Source organism: Lepidochelys kempii, chromosome 28 (genome assembly GCF_965140285.1).
Source record: "Lepidochelys kempii isolate rLepKem1 chromosome 28, rLepKem1.hap1, whole genome shotgun sequence".
Taxonomy (NCBI): Eukaryota; Metazoa; Chordata; order Testudines; family Cheloniidae; genus Lepidochelys; species Lepidochelys kempii.
The window spans coordinates 7,367,552-7,384,437 of NC_136407.1; the positions used below are offsets into that span (position 1 = coordinate 7,367,552).

Here is a 16,886-nt window from a genome sequence, read left to right on the forward strand (position 1 = left end):
GGTCTCCCTTGCCCTCCATCTTTGTTTCCAATGGTGTCCATAACTGGTAAATATGCACCGTGCAAGACCCTCTTTACTATACTTATCTTAGTCTAATCGTTAGGTGTATTGATTTTTGCCTATGTTTTCAATTCTAACTGTCTGTATTAAATCAAGTTGCTGTGTGTTTCACCCTATTTTATCTCCTCCATTAAATTTGAGTCGCCCTGGACAAGGACACGTTGTACCCCAATACGTAACCTTATAGGTGAAAAGATGGTACAGGCTACACTACCATCCTGTGACATCACCAACAAAGTGCCCATTTGTGCCTGGGTAGCGGCCCTGCTATGGGAGGGAGGAATGCAGCAAGGACTCAGGATTGGTGGCCAAGGTTGCTGTGCAGAGAGATGGGGAGGGTATATGGGGAGGGAGGTCAAGAGTTAAAATAATGTATTTGGGGGAAAAAAATGTAGAATGAAGTGAAACTGAACAGAAATAAAACTGGAGTGTAGGCTCTAAAGCAACAAGGCTTGGGTAGGGATTCGGGGTTAAAGGTCTGGGATCCCCCACAGCTCTAGATCCCTAAAAATCTCCTCCCTCCCACTGACCCACCGAGCCCACTGCCTGAGTGCTATTCCTCCCCACTCCCCTTCCCTTCGTCCCATTACTCTCAGCCGGCACCACCTCCCGGCACCTTGGGAGCTACTTATGTTCCCTCCTCGTCTCTCACTACCTCCTTCCCTCCCTGCTGCTTCTTAGCTCTTACCCTGCACACACCCTCCCCATGTCCTGGCACCCCAGAATTATCTACTCCCCCCCTTCTCCTCCCCTCCCACAGCTCTGTTCTCCCTTCACCCGTGGGGTCCTGAATGGCAACGTTATACACTCTCATATCAAAAGAGGAGCTCGTCTGACTGTCACACAAGCCATGCATGAGTCATACCCCTATTTAACTAATTTAGAATTCTACAGGCAGCATATTTTCCTCTTAAAATGAGGAAAAGGCATGAAAGCTACAGTTATTAATGTAAAAAGAAAAGGAGTATTTGTGGCACCTTGGAGACTAACAAATTTATTTGAGCATAAGCTTTCGTGAGCTATAGCTCACGTTATCAGATGCAAGTACTCCTTTTCTTTTTGTGGATACAGACTAACATGGCTGCGACTCTGAGACCAATGTAGCCAATAAGGATATCTTAAATGCAATTTTAAAATGACTGACAGCACCAAAAAGGCACATGTCCAAAAATTATACTAGTGTGTGGGAGATCAGGCAAAAAAAGGTGGGCAAGGAAACTTGCCAAAACTTATATGATGAATAAAGGTATAAAGTTATTACTACTCAGGTTCTTTAGAGACCCCACAGCTTCTACTAACTGACGGGACAGGACTCCTTACCCAGCAAGACCACCGTCTCATAGTTCTCCTGCATGACGTCTCTGTAGAGGGCTCTCTGAGTGGGGTCCAACAGAGCCCATTCCCCCTTGGTGAAATACACAGCCACCTCCTCAAAAGTCACCAGCCCCTGAAAGAGAAAGAGTCCAACACTCAGTACCTGCTGCCCCAGTCAAAACCCCTCTATTCACTGAACAGCAGCACCAGGTAAATTGGAGGTCCGGGAGGCACATGTTAACAGAGTCCCACCACACCTTGCTTAGAGAGGCCAGGAGGCATCAGAGGGTAGAAAGACAGAACCTTTGTGTCCCCCAGCTGATAAATGTGAAGACCCTGCCTCCTTCTATCACATACCTACTAGCCAGAGCTTGATATGGGAGATGGGGCCGTCTCTGGACCCTGCTGGTGGCTCCTTGGTAGGAATCCCAACACACTCCAAATAAAATATACGGAAGAAAGGGGAAGTCAGTAGTAAAGAATAGAAGTTAGAAGGTCAGAATTGTAGAAAATTGGTAATGATCAATCAATGAAAATAAGAAGGAAGTTTTTTTAAAGTATATTAAGTACAAAATTAATCCTAACAATGGTAGTGGTAAATTACTAGAGGGAAATGGCAGAATATAAAAAATAATGCAGAAGAGGTAAAAGTGTTCAATAACAATTTCTTTCCTGGATTTGGAGAAAAACAGATGATGTACTCATATCATAAGATGTTGACGCCGACAGTCTTTCTATTCCAAGAAGAACTCACGAGGATGTTAAACAGCAACTATTTAAGTTAGACATGTTTAAATCAGCGGGTCCAGATAACAAGAGTTTTGAAAGACCTGGCAGAGGAGTATGGTGGACTGTTAATGTGGTTTTAATTAGGACTAGCTGAGTCTCAAGCAAAGCAGTGTGAGAAGGGCCAGGCCAGCTTGAGGGTTAGAGGGCACAGCGGTTCCCAGAAGCCCCCCAGACTACACCCCGGGGTGACAACCCATCACATCCTAGAGTACACAGTTATCAGCAGGTTTGTCACATTCTGTCCCCTCCCTTTCTCCACACTAGATAGTTCCTGCCTCCCACTACCTCTAGCAGCTCCCACCCTCCTATGCATTTACTGCTCCTCTCCCTCCAAGCAGAACCCACCACCAGCTCCCTGATAATCCCTTACCTGAGCCAGCTCCATTGCAGCCATTTCCTTCCCCCTGGGAGGACGGGATGATCTGGAGTGAAACCTGGATGTTATTCTGTAGCCTGCCAGGGTGAGAAGGGCAATGTGACAGAATTCAGACAGGGGTTTTGTCCATTCCAAAAGACAATTCCCCCCAGGATTTGTCCCTGCTAATGGACATTCTAGGTTCTGCCACACTGTGAAGCACAGAGTGACCTTATTCCAGTAGAAGCCTAGCCACCTCCCACAAGGGTGTAACCCTCTGAGACATGGTGAAACCCTCCCAGTTACAGAGTCTCTGTTACACTTATCAAGTTTGTGAGCATTACCAAGGTGGGAGGGGTTGCAAGTGTTTTGGAGGATAGGAAAGAGATCTGGGGGTCATAGTGGATTACAAGCTAAATGAGAGTCAACAGCGTTAAACTAAAAAAGCAAGTATCATTCTGGGATGTATTAGCAGATGTATTGTAAGCAAGACACGAGAAGTAATTCTTCCGCTCTACTCTGCGCGGATTAGGCCTCAACTGGAGTAGTGTGTCCAGTTCTGGGCACCACATTTCAGGAAAGATGTGAAGAAATTGGAGAAAGTCTGGAGAAGAGCAACAAAAATGATTAAAGGTCTAGAAAGGGAAGATTGAAAAAAATTGGGTTTGTTTAGTCTGGAAAAGAGAAGACTGAGAGGGGACATGATCACAGTTTTCAAGTACATATAAGGTTGTTACAAGGAGGAGGGGGAAAATTTGTTCTACTTAACCTCTGAGGATAGGACAAGAAGCAATGGGCTTAAATTGCAAGAAGGGAGGTTTAGGTTGGACATTAGGAAAAACTTCCTAACTGTCAGAGTGGTTTAGCACCGGAATAAATTGCCAAGGGAGGTTGTGGAATCTCCATCATTGGGAATTTTTAAGTGCAGGCTGGACAAACACCTCTCAGGGATGGTAAGATAATACTTAGTCCTGCCTTGAGTGAAGGGGACTGGACTTGAGTGACTTCTTGAGGTCCCTTCCAGTTCTATTATTCTGTAAACCAAAGGCCAGAGAAGAGCAGAATCAAAGGAGTCACTTTGGGAGATTGTCCCTGTCATTGTCCCCAAGGCAGCTGTCTCAGGGGGGCTGCCAAACAAGGCCAGCACTAGACTCACCGAGGCCCAGGGCAGAAAGCTGAAGTCCCAGTGCATGGGGCTGAAGTTCAGGGCCCTGAGCCCCACCTCCCAGGGCTGAAGCCAAAGCCTAAGCAATGTCACTTTGTGGGGGCCCCAGGCAGTTGCCCTGCTTGCTACCCTCTAACACCAGCCCTGGCTTTTATATGTAGAAAACCAGTTATTGTGGACCACGTGGGCCGTGGAGTTTTTATAGCATGTTGGGGAGGCCTGAGAAAGAAAAAATTTGAGAACCCCCGGTGTAAGGGACCATCTGTCACAAAGGTGAGCTCACCTACATGGTGAGATCTACGGGATGACCCAAGGGGACTGTCTGTGATTCCATGTTAATGCTGTTACAGTGTCTGAAGCCTTTACACCGGATACTTGATGGGTGAAATCTACATATCAACCTCACAATCAATTTGGGGTTTGTTCCCTGCTTCTTACCGGTGTGAAAGTGGAAAAAGGGATAAAGGGAATTTGAACACAGACATCTTAGTTTTCTTAGGAATAGAGCAAGAGTCAGGCTAACTCTAACTCTAAGAACACGACACTTTAAGGCAGGGCCTTGGCAAGTGGGAAGCGAGTGAGAAAACTGTGAGAGATGCTGTTTTGACCTTGTGTTGGATAAGAATGGAACTCAGACTGTAGCAGGAACTGCAGAGAAAAAGTAAGAAGAAAAGGAGGACTTGTGGCACCTTAGAGACTAACCAATTTATTTGAGCATGAGCTTTCGTGAGCTACAGCTCACTTCATCGGATGCATACCGTGGAAACTGCAGCAGACTTTATATATACACAGAGAATATGAAACAATACCTCCTCCCACCCCACTGTCCTGCTGGTAATAGCTTATCTAAAGTGATCATCAGGTGGGCCATTTCCAGCACAAATCCAGGTTTTCTCACCCTCCACCCCCCCCCACAAATTCACTCTCCTGCTGGTGATAGCCCATCCAAAGTGACAACTCTTTACACAATGTGCATGACAATCAAGTTGGGCTATTTCCTGCACAAATCCAGGTTTTCTCACATCCCCCCCACCCCCATACACACACAAACTCACTCTCCTGCTGATAATAGCTCATCCAAACTGACCACTCTCCAAGTTTAAATCCAAGTTAAACCAGAACATCTGGGGGGGGGGGGTAGGAAAAAACAAGAGGACACAGGCTACCTTGCATAATGACTTAGCCACTCCCAGTCTCTATTTAAGCCTAAATTAATAGTATCCAATTTGCAAATGAATTCCAATTCAGCAGTTTCTCGCTGGAGTCTGGATTTGAAGTTTTTTTGTTTTAAGATAGCGACCTTCATGTCTGTGATTGTGTGACCAGAGAGATTGAAGTGTTCTCCGACTGGTTTATGAATGTTATAATTCTTGACGTCTGATTTGTGTCCATTTATTCTTTTACGTAGAGACTGTCCAGTTTGACCAATGTACATGGCAGAGGGGCATTGCTGGCACATGATGGCATATATCACATTGGTGGATGTGCAGGTGAACGAGCCTCTGATAGTGTGGCTGATGTGATTAGGTCCTGTGATGGTGTCCCCTGAATAGATATGTGGGCACAATTGGCAACGGGCTTTGTTGCAAGGATAAGTTCCTGGGTTAGTGGTTCTGTTGTGTGGTATGTGGTTGTTGGTGAGTATTTGCTTCAGGTTGCGGGGCTGTCTGTAGGCAAGGACTGGCCTGTCTCCCGAGATTTGTGAGAGTGCTGAGTCATCCTTTAGGATAGGTTGTAGATCCTTAATAATGCGTTGGAGGGGTTTTAGTTGGGGGCTGAAGGTGATGGCTAGTGGCGTTCTGTTATTTTCTTTGTTAGGCCTGTCCTGTAGTAGGTAACTTCTGGGAACTCTTCTGGCTCTATCAATCTGTTTCTTTACTTCTGCAGGTGGGTATTGTAGTTGTAAGAAAGCTTGACAGAGATCTTGTAGGTGTTTGTCTCTGTCTGAGGGGTTGGAGCAAATGCGGTTGTATCGCAGAGCTTGGCTGTAGACGATGGATCGTGTGGTGTGGTCAGGGTGAAAGCTGGAGGCATGCAGGTAGGAATAGCGGTCAGTAGGTTTCCGGTATAGGGTGGTGTTTATGTGACCATTGTTTATTAGCACTGTAGTGTCCAGGAAGTGGATCTCTTTTGTGGACTGGACCAGGCTGAGGTTGATGGTGGGATGGAAATTGTTGAAATCATGGTGGAATTCCTCAAGGGCTTCTTTTCCATGGGTCCAGATGATGAAGATGTCATCAATATAGCGCAAGTAGAGTAGGGGCTTTAGGGGACGAGAGCTGAGGAAGCGTTGTTCTAAATCAGCCATAAAAATGTTGGCATCCTGTGGGGCATCAGGAAGGAATATGTATAAACAAGACGCAGCAGTTGATCATTATTGCATGTAACAAAAGGTATAAGTGCTTGCCCTAATTGTTGATCATGCGGAGACCCGCAAAGGAAGGGGGAATCCCTGTGTGGACGCAGTCTCCCCCTTGCAATTGCTTGAGAATAAATGGTCTCTGACTTGTTGCAAACAACCTAAGAGTGAAGACTGCGTTTTTCTTCCACACCACTCTGCCTGAGGCTGGTGCTCATGCTCTCGAGTCACTGAAGACAGCGTTACAGGGACTTATGGGCACAACGCCACCAAGGGCAAGTTGCAGCAACGCAGAGCAGGCTTTACAGTGACAGAGTGTGGTCCAAATGGTCCATGGATTCAGTCAAGCCCCAATTCTCCTCCAGTGCACATCAGCATCCCAGCAACCTTCAAGGAGGGTCAAGGCTGCCACTCGTTCAGTGATGATGGATCTCCAGCAGAGCATCACCCGCACCCCATGGCCCGCCTTGTCTCCCGAGACAGAGGTGAGTGAGGAAGGGTGCACAACGGATCCTGGGGGGATAGGGAAAGGGATAACAAAACACACCTTCTGGTGGTCACCCCTCAGGAAGTGAAGGTGAGAGGCATTGTGGTGGCAGTAAAGGGGGAGGGGAGAGATTGGGAGCAGTACCCCATCAAAGGCAATGCTGCCAGTGAGTATCCCCACCACATCAGGCATGGGGCTGATAGGGTGCCATTCCCTGGGCCTGGGTAGGCCTATATAAACCCCACGCTGGCAGAGAAGGGGTTAAACTGCTACTTTAGTCTTGACTGGCCCAGATCCTCCACACCCACAAACCATGCCAGGACTGGAGCAGGAGTTAACAGGAGAGACCTACTCTACTCATAGGGGGAGAACCCTGGGAAGGGAACAGTCTGTGGAGCAATTCCACCCCCAAAGAGAGGGCTGGCAGCATTCGGGGCTCTGGCCTTCACCGAGGGAGGGTGGGGATCCCTGGAGCTCAAAAGGGGAGCAGGCTGAAACTTGTGCTGGAGACCCAGTAACCTCTGAAGGGGACTGAGACGCTCCCACAGCCCCCAGAATAAAAGGGGCCCATATCCTGATGGGATCTGTAAACAGCGTTTTCCCCTCCGTTTCTTTTTTTTCATTCCTTTATTTACCCTTGTTTGCCACCAATCGGCTCTTTTGCTGTTTCACCTGGTTCCCCAAGAGAGGAAGAAAGTACTCTGAGGCCTCAGACAGAGGGTTGAGCCATGACACACCAGAAGGGCATGCCCCTGGAGCACCCCTGGGGCAGGGGTCAATTGGACTCACATAGGTGCACCCCAGAAGGCCTGAGGCCCAGCAGGTTGGCACCAGTTTGATGGGCTGGAAGGCCTCTCACTACGGGCTGCCAGAAGCCTGGCACATGGAGTAGATACGGGGTGGCTTGGGGAGAAGGAAGCAGAGCAGCGTCCCAGACAGCACACCAAGAAGGGAAATGGAGAGGGGACGAGGGGCACTGCAGTGAACTCAGCACCCGTCCTGAAGGCCATTGGCAGAAAGTTGTCCTCTCCCTGGCCTACGGGCGTCAGACGGTGACACAGAGATCCCTTGGCAAGGGGTCACTTGGTCTTTGCCAGCAGCTCTCACCTGAGACCTGACAAACCCATCACACCAAACACATCTCTTGGAGGGTATTTATCCATAGGGGAGGTCACGTGAGGCTGTGACAAAGTGGGGGTTTATTCATCTTGTTATGCTGCATGTGCGTCTTACTCCCCTATACGAACACTGTGTGTACCTCAGTTTCCCACAATACTTCGGTGGTGTGTGATTTTTGCCGAGGTCCGTGGGGCAGGTGAAGCTTCCCAGCAGCCTACACTTATCTAACCGGAGACCCAGGAGAGGGGTGCAACCAGGTGACACCTTTTGCCTGGGAAGTGAGATAAAGAGACGGAGGAGGAGCAACAGGGGGGTGTCAGAGGTCGGGTCGCTGGAAGCGGGCAGTTTGCATGGGGGGACTCGAAGAGGGAGAGTCCAGGGCATCTGGCCCAGGACTCCCAAGGTGGACTTGGCTGAAAGTCACTGATTTCTGTGATAGCAAGCTCTGTTCTATGCTGTATTCCTGTCGCCTAAGAAACCTTCTGTTTTACTGGCTGGCTGAGAGTAATGTCTGATTGCGGAGTTGGGGTGCAGGGCCCTCTGGCTTCCCCAGGAGCCCCGTCCCAGCGGAGTCGCTGCAGGAAGCACACAGTGTGGAAGGGGATGCTGAATGCTCCGAGGTCAGATCCAGGAACGTTAAAGCTGTGTAAACTTCTGCCCTGGAGACAGTCTGCTCAGAGAGAGGAGGCTCCCCCAGAGTCCTGACTGGCTTCCTACAGAGTAGTTCCAGAGCATTGACCCAGTGACTCCGTGACAGAGGCAGCTACAAAAAGCTCATAACTGGTCAAGACTCAGAATGACTGAGACATCAACGTATGCGTCGTACGTAAGGAACAAAGCATTTATATTGAAAATCAACTTTATGGACTTGGAATGGAAAATCAATCACCGAGCAGTAATGGGCTCCAGGATTGGCCCATCCACCCAAGAGGGAGTCGTCACCCATGTTCCCTCTAATTATTTCCATCCATGTGCGGAATGAATTTTGTTATGTGCTCCATCACTATTGAGGTAACGTGTGGATGTGCGCTACCAGTACAAACAAAAACCCTAGATAGAATATATATATTGAAAACAGTTCATAGGTATGGAAGAAGAAGGAAGAATATTAAAACAAGGGATAATTAATAAGGTGCACTGCTTAAGATGTGCATTTAATATGAAATCAAATAAAAAGAAAATGGACACTGCCCTTGGAGTAGATGTATTTTATCATCCTTTCTAACAGTACAAGCTAGTAAACACACCAAAATGTGGCATAGTGAATACAGCTATAGAAATAAAACAAAGTCACAGGCATTAAGTAAAAGCATTAAAAATATGCACCAGAGGCCCAATTTAATAACCTCCTCCTACCATAGATCACTAAATCTTCAGGGAAAGCTGCTCTCAAAAAATGAAGCATCTGCCAAAACACTAGCATGCTACGGACTTCTGCAGTTCACAAAACTATCAAAACTATCAAAACTATCACAAAACTATTGCTGAAGGAATTGGCGGCTGTGATTGCAGAGCCACTGGCCATTATCTTTGAAAACTCGTGGCGAACCGGGGAAGTCCCGGATGACTGGAAAAAGGCTAATGTAGTGCCAATCTTTAAAAAAGGGAAGAAGGAAGATCCTGGGAACTACAGGCCAGTCAGCCTCACCTCAGTCCCTGGAAAAATCATGGAGCAGGTCCTCAAAGAATCAATCCTGAAGCACTTGCATGAGAGGAAAGTGATCAGGAACAGCCAGCATGGATTCACCAAGGGAAGGTCATGCCTGACTAATCTAATCGCCTTTTATGATGAGATTACTGGTTCTGTGGATGAAGGGAAAGCAGTGGATGTATTGTTTCTTGACTTTAGCAAAGCTTTTGACACGGTCTCCCATAGTATTCTTGTCAGCAAGTTAAGGAAGTATGGGCTGGATGAATGCACTATAAGGTGGGTAGAAAGCTGGCTAAATTGTCGGGCTCAACGGGTAGTGATCAATGGCTCCATGTCTAGTTGGCAGCCGGTATCAAGTGGAGTGCCCCAAGGGTCGGTCCTGGGGCCGGTTTTATTCAATATCTTCATAAATGATCTGGAGGATGGTGTGGATTGCACTCTCAGCAAATTTGCGGATGATACTAAACTGGGAGGAGTGGTAGATACGCTGGAGGGGAGGGATAGGATACAGAAGGACCTAGACCAATTGGAAGATTGGGCCAAAAGGAATCTGATGAGGTTCAATAAGGATAAGTGCAGGGTCCTGCACTTAGGACGGAAGAACCGAATGCACAGCTACAGACTAGGGACCGAATGGCTAGGCAGCAGTTCTGCAGAAAAGGACCTAGGGGTGACAGTGGACGAGAAGCTGGATATGAGTCAGCAGTGTGCCCTTGTTGCCAAGAAGGCCAATGGCATTTTGGGATGTATAAGTAGGGGCATAGGGAGCAGATCGAGGGACGTGATCGTTCCCCTCTATTCGACATTGGTGAGGCCTCATCTGGAGTACTGTGTGCAGTTTTGGGCCCCACACTTCAAGAAGGATGTGGATAAATTGGAGAGAGTCCAGCGAAGGGCAACAAAAATGATTAGGGGTCTGGAACACATGAGTTATGAGGAGAGGCTGAGGGAGCTGGGATTGTTTAGCCTGCAGAAGAGAAGAATGAGGGGGGATTTGATAGCTGCTTTCAACTACCTGAAAGGGGGTTCCAAAGAGGATGGCTCTAGACTGTTCTCAATGGTAGCAGATGACAGAACGAGGAGTAATGGTCTCAAGTTGCAGTGGGGGAGGTTTAGATTGGATATTAGGAAAAACTTTTTCACTAAGAGGGTGGTGAAACACTGGAATGCGTTACCTAGGGAGGTGGTAGAATCTCCTTCCTTAGAGGTTTTTAAGGTCAGGCTTGACAAAGCCCTGGCTGGGATGATTTAACTGGGAATTGGTCCTGCTTTGAGCAGGGGGTTGGACTAGATGACCTTCTGGGGTCCCTTCCAACCCTGATATTCTATGATTCTATGATTCTATGATTCTATCCCTCTTGCATGCACACAGCTCAGCTTTAAGATGCTAAACAAATCTAGGAGTCAACTAGAAATAGTCATGCTCTCAGAGCAAATATTAATATAATACTTTCTGATACTGGAAAGGAGAGTAAAAGGCATTCACTCAGGCTTATACCATTTCTATGGGATGTCAATTCTTAATTTGATGAATACTTCACACACATAGAACAGGAAAAATAAGGAATAAAGCAACAGACAGCAAACAAACCACAGACAAACAAGTGAGAACACTGGAAATAGGAAGGGAAGTAAAACATCAACTGGTTGTGTTGGTGATGGGTATTTTAAACGAGTGTTTAGGACCCACACTGTGCAACAGAGCCCTGTAGAAACAGGCAAAGTTCTCCTGTTGTCACATTGTGTGTGTGTCTCACCAACTCAAAAACTCAGAGTAGAGGCCCTGGAGCACAGAGTAGAAGCCGTGGAGTAGAAGCCCTCAGAGTAGAGGCCCTGGAGCACACAGACACATGGCTTTGGAGTTTGCAGACAGAGCCCTGCTTCAAAGACTTTGCAAATAAGCCCTTCATCCTACAAAAAACCTAACACCACACCTAGTCCTTGCTACTTCTGAGTCAATGGGAGTACTCTGAAGAGCCCTAACTGTACCAGATAGCAAAGTTCTGGCCTTAATGGTTTCCAATACCTCTCCCCAAACAAATTCTAAAACTTAATGGAAATCACTTGTCTGGAATCCAACTCCAATTGAAAGGCCAAACAACTAAACAGCATCCATGGTAAAGTTCTTCCAGTTTTAACTATTTACCATCTATTGATTAGTAACACAGGAGATTTTTTAAAAAATCATTAAGATCACAGTTTTCAGATACCTACAATACTCCAAAGGAATTATGTTGTTAATAGAATCCTTGTCTCTCTACCTTAAGCCATTAACACCTATGGAAACTTTGTTTGAAATGTAACCAGGCCAATGTCATGAGCTAGGCCTAGCCACCTGGTTTTGCTCCAGTATTCATTCAGTAAAGCCCCAATCCTGCAAATGCCTATGAATGGATGCCCTCCAGAGGCATAACTGTTTGCAGGATCAGAATCTAAGAGAGAGTAAATATCATGAAAGCAGTTTCTTTAAGCCACACCAATCAAAATGAAATCACAGATCTATTTCTTTTAACCTTGGATTGCTGTAATTTACCCATAGGGTCACTAAAACAGAAAGGTCAAAGTATTTTTTCAGTTTGTTCACTGTGTGGACTTGACAGTAGTTTAGAGCCTGATCCTGCGCTTATTAAGACCTCACTGCAACCTAATCTGCTATCTGCATTCTTTAAAAATACTCACATAACCTCCTCAGAACTCTAGGAAGAGGACAGATGATTAACACCTATCTACAAAAGCAGCCTAAATGCTTTACAATTAAAAAAAACCCACCAACACAAGTCAGATTGTGCATTAAGATCTGCTAATGCAGAATCCCTCAGCCCTCTTTACCTCTCTGCTTTGGATCTGTCTCCCTCCAATCAAACTAAATCTTAGCCCAGTCTTTCTAATACCTCCGGCAGATGTCCACCAGATGTCTACTGAAACACAACATGGCCAAAAGCAAGCTCCTCATCTTTCCTTGCTGATACTAGGGGGAAAATATTTTGGTCTCGAACTGCAGAGGATTCACTGTTTTGTGTTTGCGCTATAATTCTAACAGTGGAAAATAGCGGGAGTGCCACATTATACCTTCCCCATCAGATTTTTCCTGGCATATTTCACTGGCTCTGTTACCAGCTGCCCATGGCAAACACTTGAAAGAAGGGGAGACGGAGCTGGAAATGGTGGCAGAAGAAGAAGGTGGAGAAGGAGAGAGACATTTGAAAGCATGACCATTATTCCCATTCCACCATAACAAATAAAAGTGCAGGAGAAGGGAGCTGCACTTCAGAATCACCCAGCAGCTACGTGGAGAGAGCACTGGATGGGGAACATTCCTGGCTCTGCCATGGGCCTGCTGGGTGATCTTGGGTAAGTCATTGAACTTCTCTGTGCCTCCGACTGCAAACTTGTGCGAGACCCACAACTCCCTATAGGGCTGCTAACTCCTCCTGCCAACACCGCTCTGTGCAAAAAGCTAGGAAATCCACTTACAAAAAACTTTATGAACGCAGGATTTAAGGTTCCCCGGAGCTGTCTTTGCCCCTCCAAAAGAGAGCTCTGACCCACATGACCAATGACCCTTTCTTTACTCCTACAACACACCTATGTGCACCCGGCCATTTGAAATAGTGCCTGTCACTAAAGTACGAGGGAAAACAACAACCAGGGCACACAATAAAGCACTTTATCTTTGCTAAGACGGAATTTGGTTTTAGGTGAGCTGCACCATACAGGAGCTACCGACACCTGTTCTACACTCAGACACTGAGCCTGCTCCCCAGAAACAGCCGCACACTTGGTCAATTGAACTCCTCTTCACCCCTTTGTACAACTCTCATCCTTACTCACAGAAGTTCCAGCTGACATTCTAATTCACTCACCCATCGTTAAGCACACACACTGCTCTCAGATCCCACCTCACAGCTGATCATTTCCATGGCAAACAGTCCCGTTTCCTGCAACATGCCCAGCTCAGTGCAGAAATGATACAGACTGGAAGCTCAAGGTACACATGTACCTCTTTCCTTTCACCGCACACACGGGGGGGACTCAGACCCAGATCTTCTCATATCACAATCTCACTTCCACCAAGTTGCTCTAACTGGTGCCTCTACCATTCAGTGCAGCCACACCTAACAGAGTGCGTGCAGCTGGAGTGCAGGCAGAGAACGCCCCGTGGCTGTTGCCAGCTCCAGGGGGCAGAGTTAAGGTTGCATTGGCATGGACGTTAGCTCTCTATTTCCTAGGTTTTGACTTTTGCTGAACTTGACATTGTGGCAGGGCCCAACATACTGCGGGGCAACCTTACCTCTGCATTAATGAAGGGGTCAGTGACAGGATGAATGTTCAGTAACTACCCAGAAAGTGATGAGTCCCCATCCCTACCTGCCATTCACACAGGCAGCAAAGCTCTGGGCAAGGCAACTTTCACAGGCCAAGAGAAGGGGACAGAGCTTAGAGTTTCTCTGCCAGTCAGGAAGGGGTAGCAGCGCGGGAAGACTGGCAGCTGATAGTTGGAGGGGTGAAGAGGTTTGGGGTAGGGTGAGGGCAGAAGCAGCTGGGGCTGGGCAGTCTCCATGGGGGACACTTGCTCCTCCTGTGCCCCTTCCACACCCTCTTGCGAGTAGAGAATGACCACCCTCTCCCCACCCCCAGGGGCAGCCGTGTCTCAGGACTCTCCCAAGTTGCACCCACTAACTCTCTTCCCATTTGGGGTGTAGCTCAGGGCAACAATTTCCCACCAAGATGAACCCAGCCGGCCGCAGCCGTTCTGGTACCACAGGGGCCTCTGGTGGGTGAAGGGCAGAACCGCAGCACTTCTCGGGCAGAATGGATCTTCTGCACGCCAAAAAAAAAAAAAAAAAGAAATTCTGACTTTGCACCAAATTCCAGAAGCTGCTGAGCATGCACAAGTTAAAATGAAACCAAGGCTCCGTCTCCCCAAGGACCTGGCCCCTCGTGCAAAATTATAGACACTCCCCAGAAATCTGAAATGGGCAGTTCATAACCAATAGAATGGTATTTATCTATTCACTTCTGGGAATTACCAATAAAAGAAACAACCCAGTGAAGCGGACACCCTTAGGGAAAGATCTCATGTGTCTTTACAAATTGGTATAATCTAATCTGGCACTTTATACAGTAAAATGCCTTATTCCTAGCCCCATGGAGATTACCTGGTGTCACTACAGGGCAGAATTAAGGTTGGGTTCCTGAGTAGCATATTGCGATTGCTGTTAAGTGGGTTTGGCAAAATTCATTCTGTTTATTTATTTATTTCAAATTCAACAGATGATATCGATATTTATTTTTAAGCTTTTTTTAATGTTTACAATTTCAATGTTCAGAGCTGTGGGAAGTTATAGGGGTCATCAGCCAACAATTTTTATAACCGTTCAAACACAAATTGTCAATCTCACATGCAAAATATATAGTGTAAATATCCATAAATCAAACTCAACTTTCTCCAGAAGCATTTCTATATTTTACCTGTACAGTGAAATGAACATTTACTGCAATTTATTCATAAAAATACAATCCTTTCAAGAGTACTTTTAAGTAATAAAGTACTTTAATTCCTGACAAGTCCTTTTGCCCTAAAAAGCACTTTTGGCTCTTTGACATTGCTTCATCCACCCCACCAAAAAATGCTACAGGAAACTAGGTAATTACAGCGTACCCTCATGAGGTGTAGTTCTACCAGGTATGTGCCAAAATTCAAATGGTTCTGTTTGGTTTATCTTTCATTCAGGTTTGCAATTCTTCGATCCCATTTAAAAACTGGAACTGAAATAACCAAATCAAGTTAAGAAGAGAACGGCGTCGGGCACAGGCGGGGTAAAACAATAAAGAGAAAGAACTGACTATGCAAAATGGAACATCCGAAACTATCAGAGCCCCAGACCCCCGTCCAACTGAATCCACCCCAGCCAGGCATATCAAGCTGGGCCCCTGAAAAATCGCCCATCCCGTCTGGCAGTGAACGCCGCGTGTTCCAGATGGAGCTATGGTGTGTGCGTCTGCTCTGCTGACATGCTGCTTTGGTACGGACGGCACCACGGCCACAGGGAGCAGGGACATGGACTCCTACAAAACAAAATCCAACACCGTGTCCCCTCCCACCTCCGCACGGTCTGCCATCCCTTCCCCCACCTCCACATGGCCACTCTCAGCCTATTGCTAACAGTTCCTTCCAGCCTTCAGCTCTATAAATAAATAAAACATGGTGTTACAAAAGGTAGGTCCTGCCAGAGCAACCTGATCTCTTTCTGTGAGAAGATAACTAATGTTTTCGACAAAGGAAATGCAGTAGCTCTCATCTATCTGGATGTCAGTAAGGCATTTGATAGAGTTCCACATGGGAAACTATTTGTTAAATTGGAGAAGATGGGGACTAATGTGAGCACTGAAAAGTCGATAAGGAATTGGTTACAGGGGAGACTACAAGGGGTCATACTGAATGGTGAGTTGTCAGGCTGGAGGGAGGTTACTAGTGGAGTTCCTCAGCGATCAGTCTTGGGACCAATCTTATTCCACATTTTTATTAGTGACCTTGGCACAGAAAGTGGGAGTGTGACACAAAGCTGGGAGGGATTGCCAATATGGAGGAGGACAGGAATATCATCCAAGAAGATCTGCATGACCTTGAAAGCTGGAGTAATAGAAATTGGATGAAAATTAATAGTGCAAAATTATGCATTTAGGAACTAACAACAAGAACTTTTGCAATAAGCTGGGGAGTAATCAGTTGGAAGTGACAGAGGAGGAGAAAGACCTCGGTGTATTGGTTGATCAGAGGCTAACTATGAGCTGCCTTATGAGTGGAGACTCAAAGAGCTTGTCTCGTTAAGCCTAACTAAAAGAAGGCTGAGGGGAGATAGGATTGCTCTCTATACATACATCACAAGGATAAATACCAAGGAAGGAGAGGAGTTATTTAGGTTAAGCACCAATGTTGACCCTAGAACAAATGGATACTGGCCATCAATAAGTTTTTGCTTCAAATTAGGCGAAGGTTTCTAACCATCAGCGTGAAGTTTTGGAACAACCTCCCAAGGGGAGCAGTAGGGGCAAAATACCTAACTGGCTTCAAGACTGAACTTGATAAGTTTATGGATGGGGTGGTAGGATGGGACTGCCTACAATGGCATGTAGTCAGTCTGCAACTCCTAGCAGCAAAAAATTCGGGGAAGGGGTTGGAAGAGGCGGGGCAGGGGTGGGGCTACATGGAAGGGGTGGAATGGGGGCGGGGCCAGGAGCAGTGAGGGGGGGTGTCAGTGATGTAGCCCTCGGGCCAATGCACTAGTCCTCCTGTGGCCCTCGTGGTCATTTGAGTTTGAGACCCCTGCCCTAGACACTCCCAGACAGGTCTACCTCTAACCTGCTCTTCAAACCCTCCCATGAAGGAAATGTCACAGCCTCCCTTGGAAGCCAGTGCGAGGCAAACACAGACCAGAACAACGCCGTGCACACACACGCTGGGCTTGGGGTCAAGGGGAGAGGCAAGAATTCAAACAATCTGGATTCAGATCCCAGTTTCTCCCCAGATGCTCTAAGAAAAATTGAGCAAATTACTTCAGCTCTCTGAGCTTCAGTTTCCCCATC

General features: G+C 46.8%; 1 protein-coding gene across 1 annotated transcript in view; it reads right to left on the minus strand.

The window, feature by feature from the left end:
* LOC140904194 (uncharacterized) overlaps positions 1-16,886 on the minus strand; it is a 92,575-nt gene that overhangs the window by 73,885 nt on the left and 1,804 nt on the right. The window contains 2 exon segments of the mRNA XM_078850897.1: positions 1,381-1,507; positions 2,534-2,616. Of these exon segments, the coding sequence (XP_078707023.1) occupies positions 1,381-1,507; positions 2,534-2,557 (151 nt within the window). The 5' untranslated portion in view covers positions 2,558-2,616.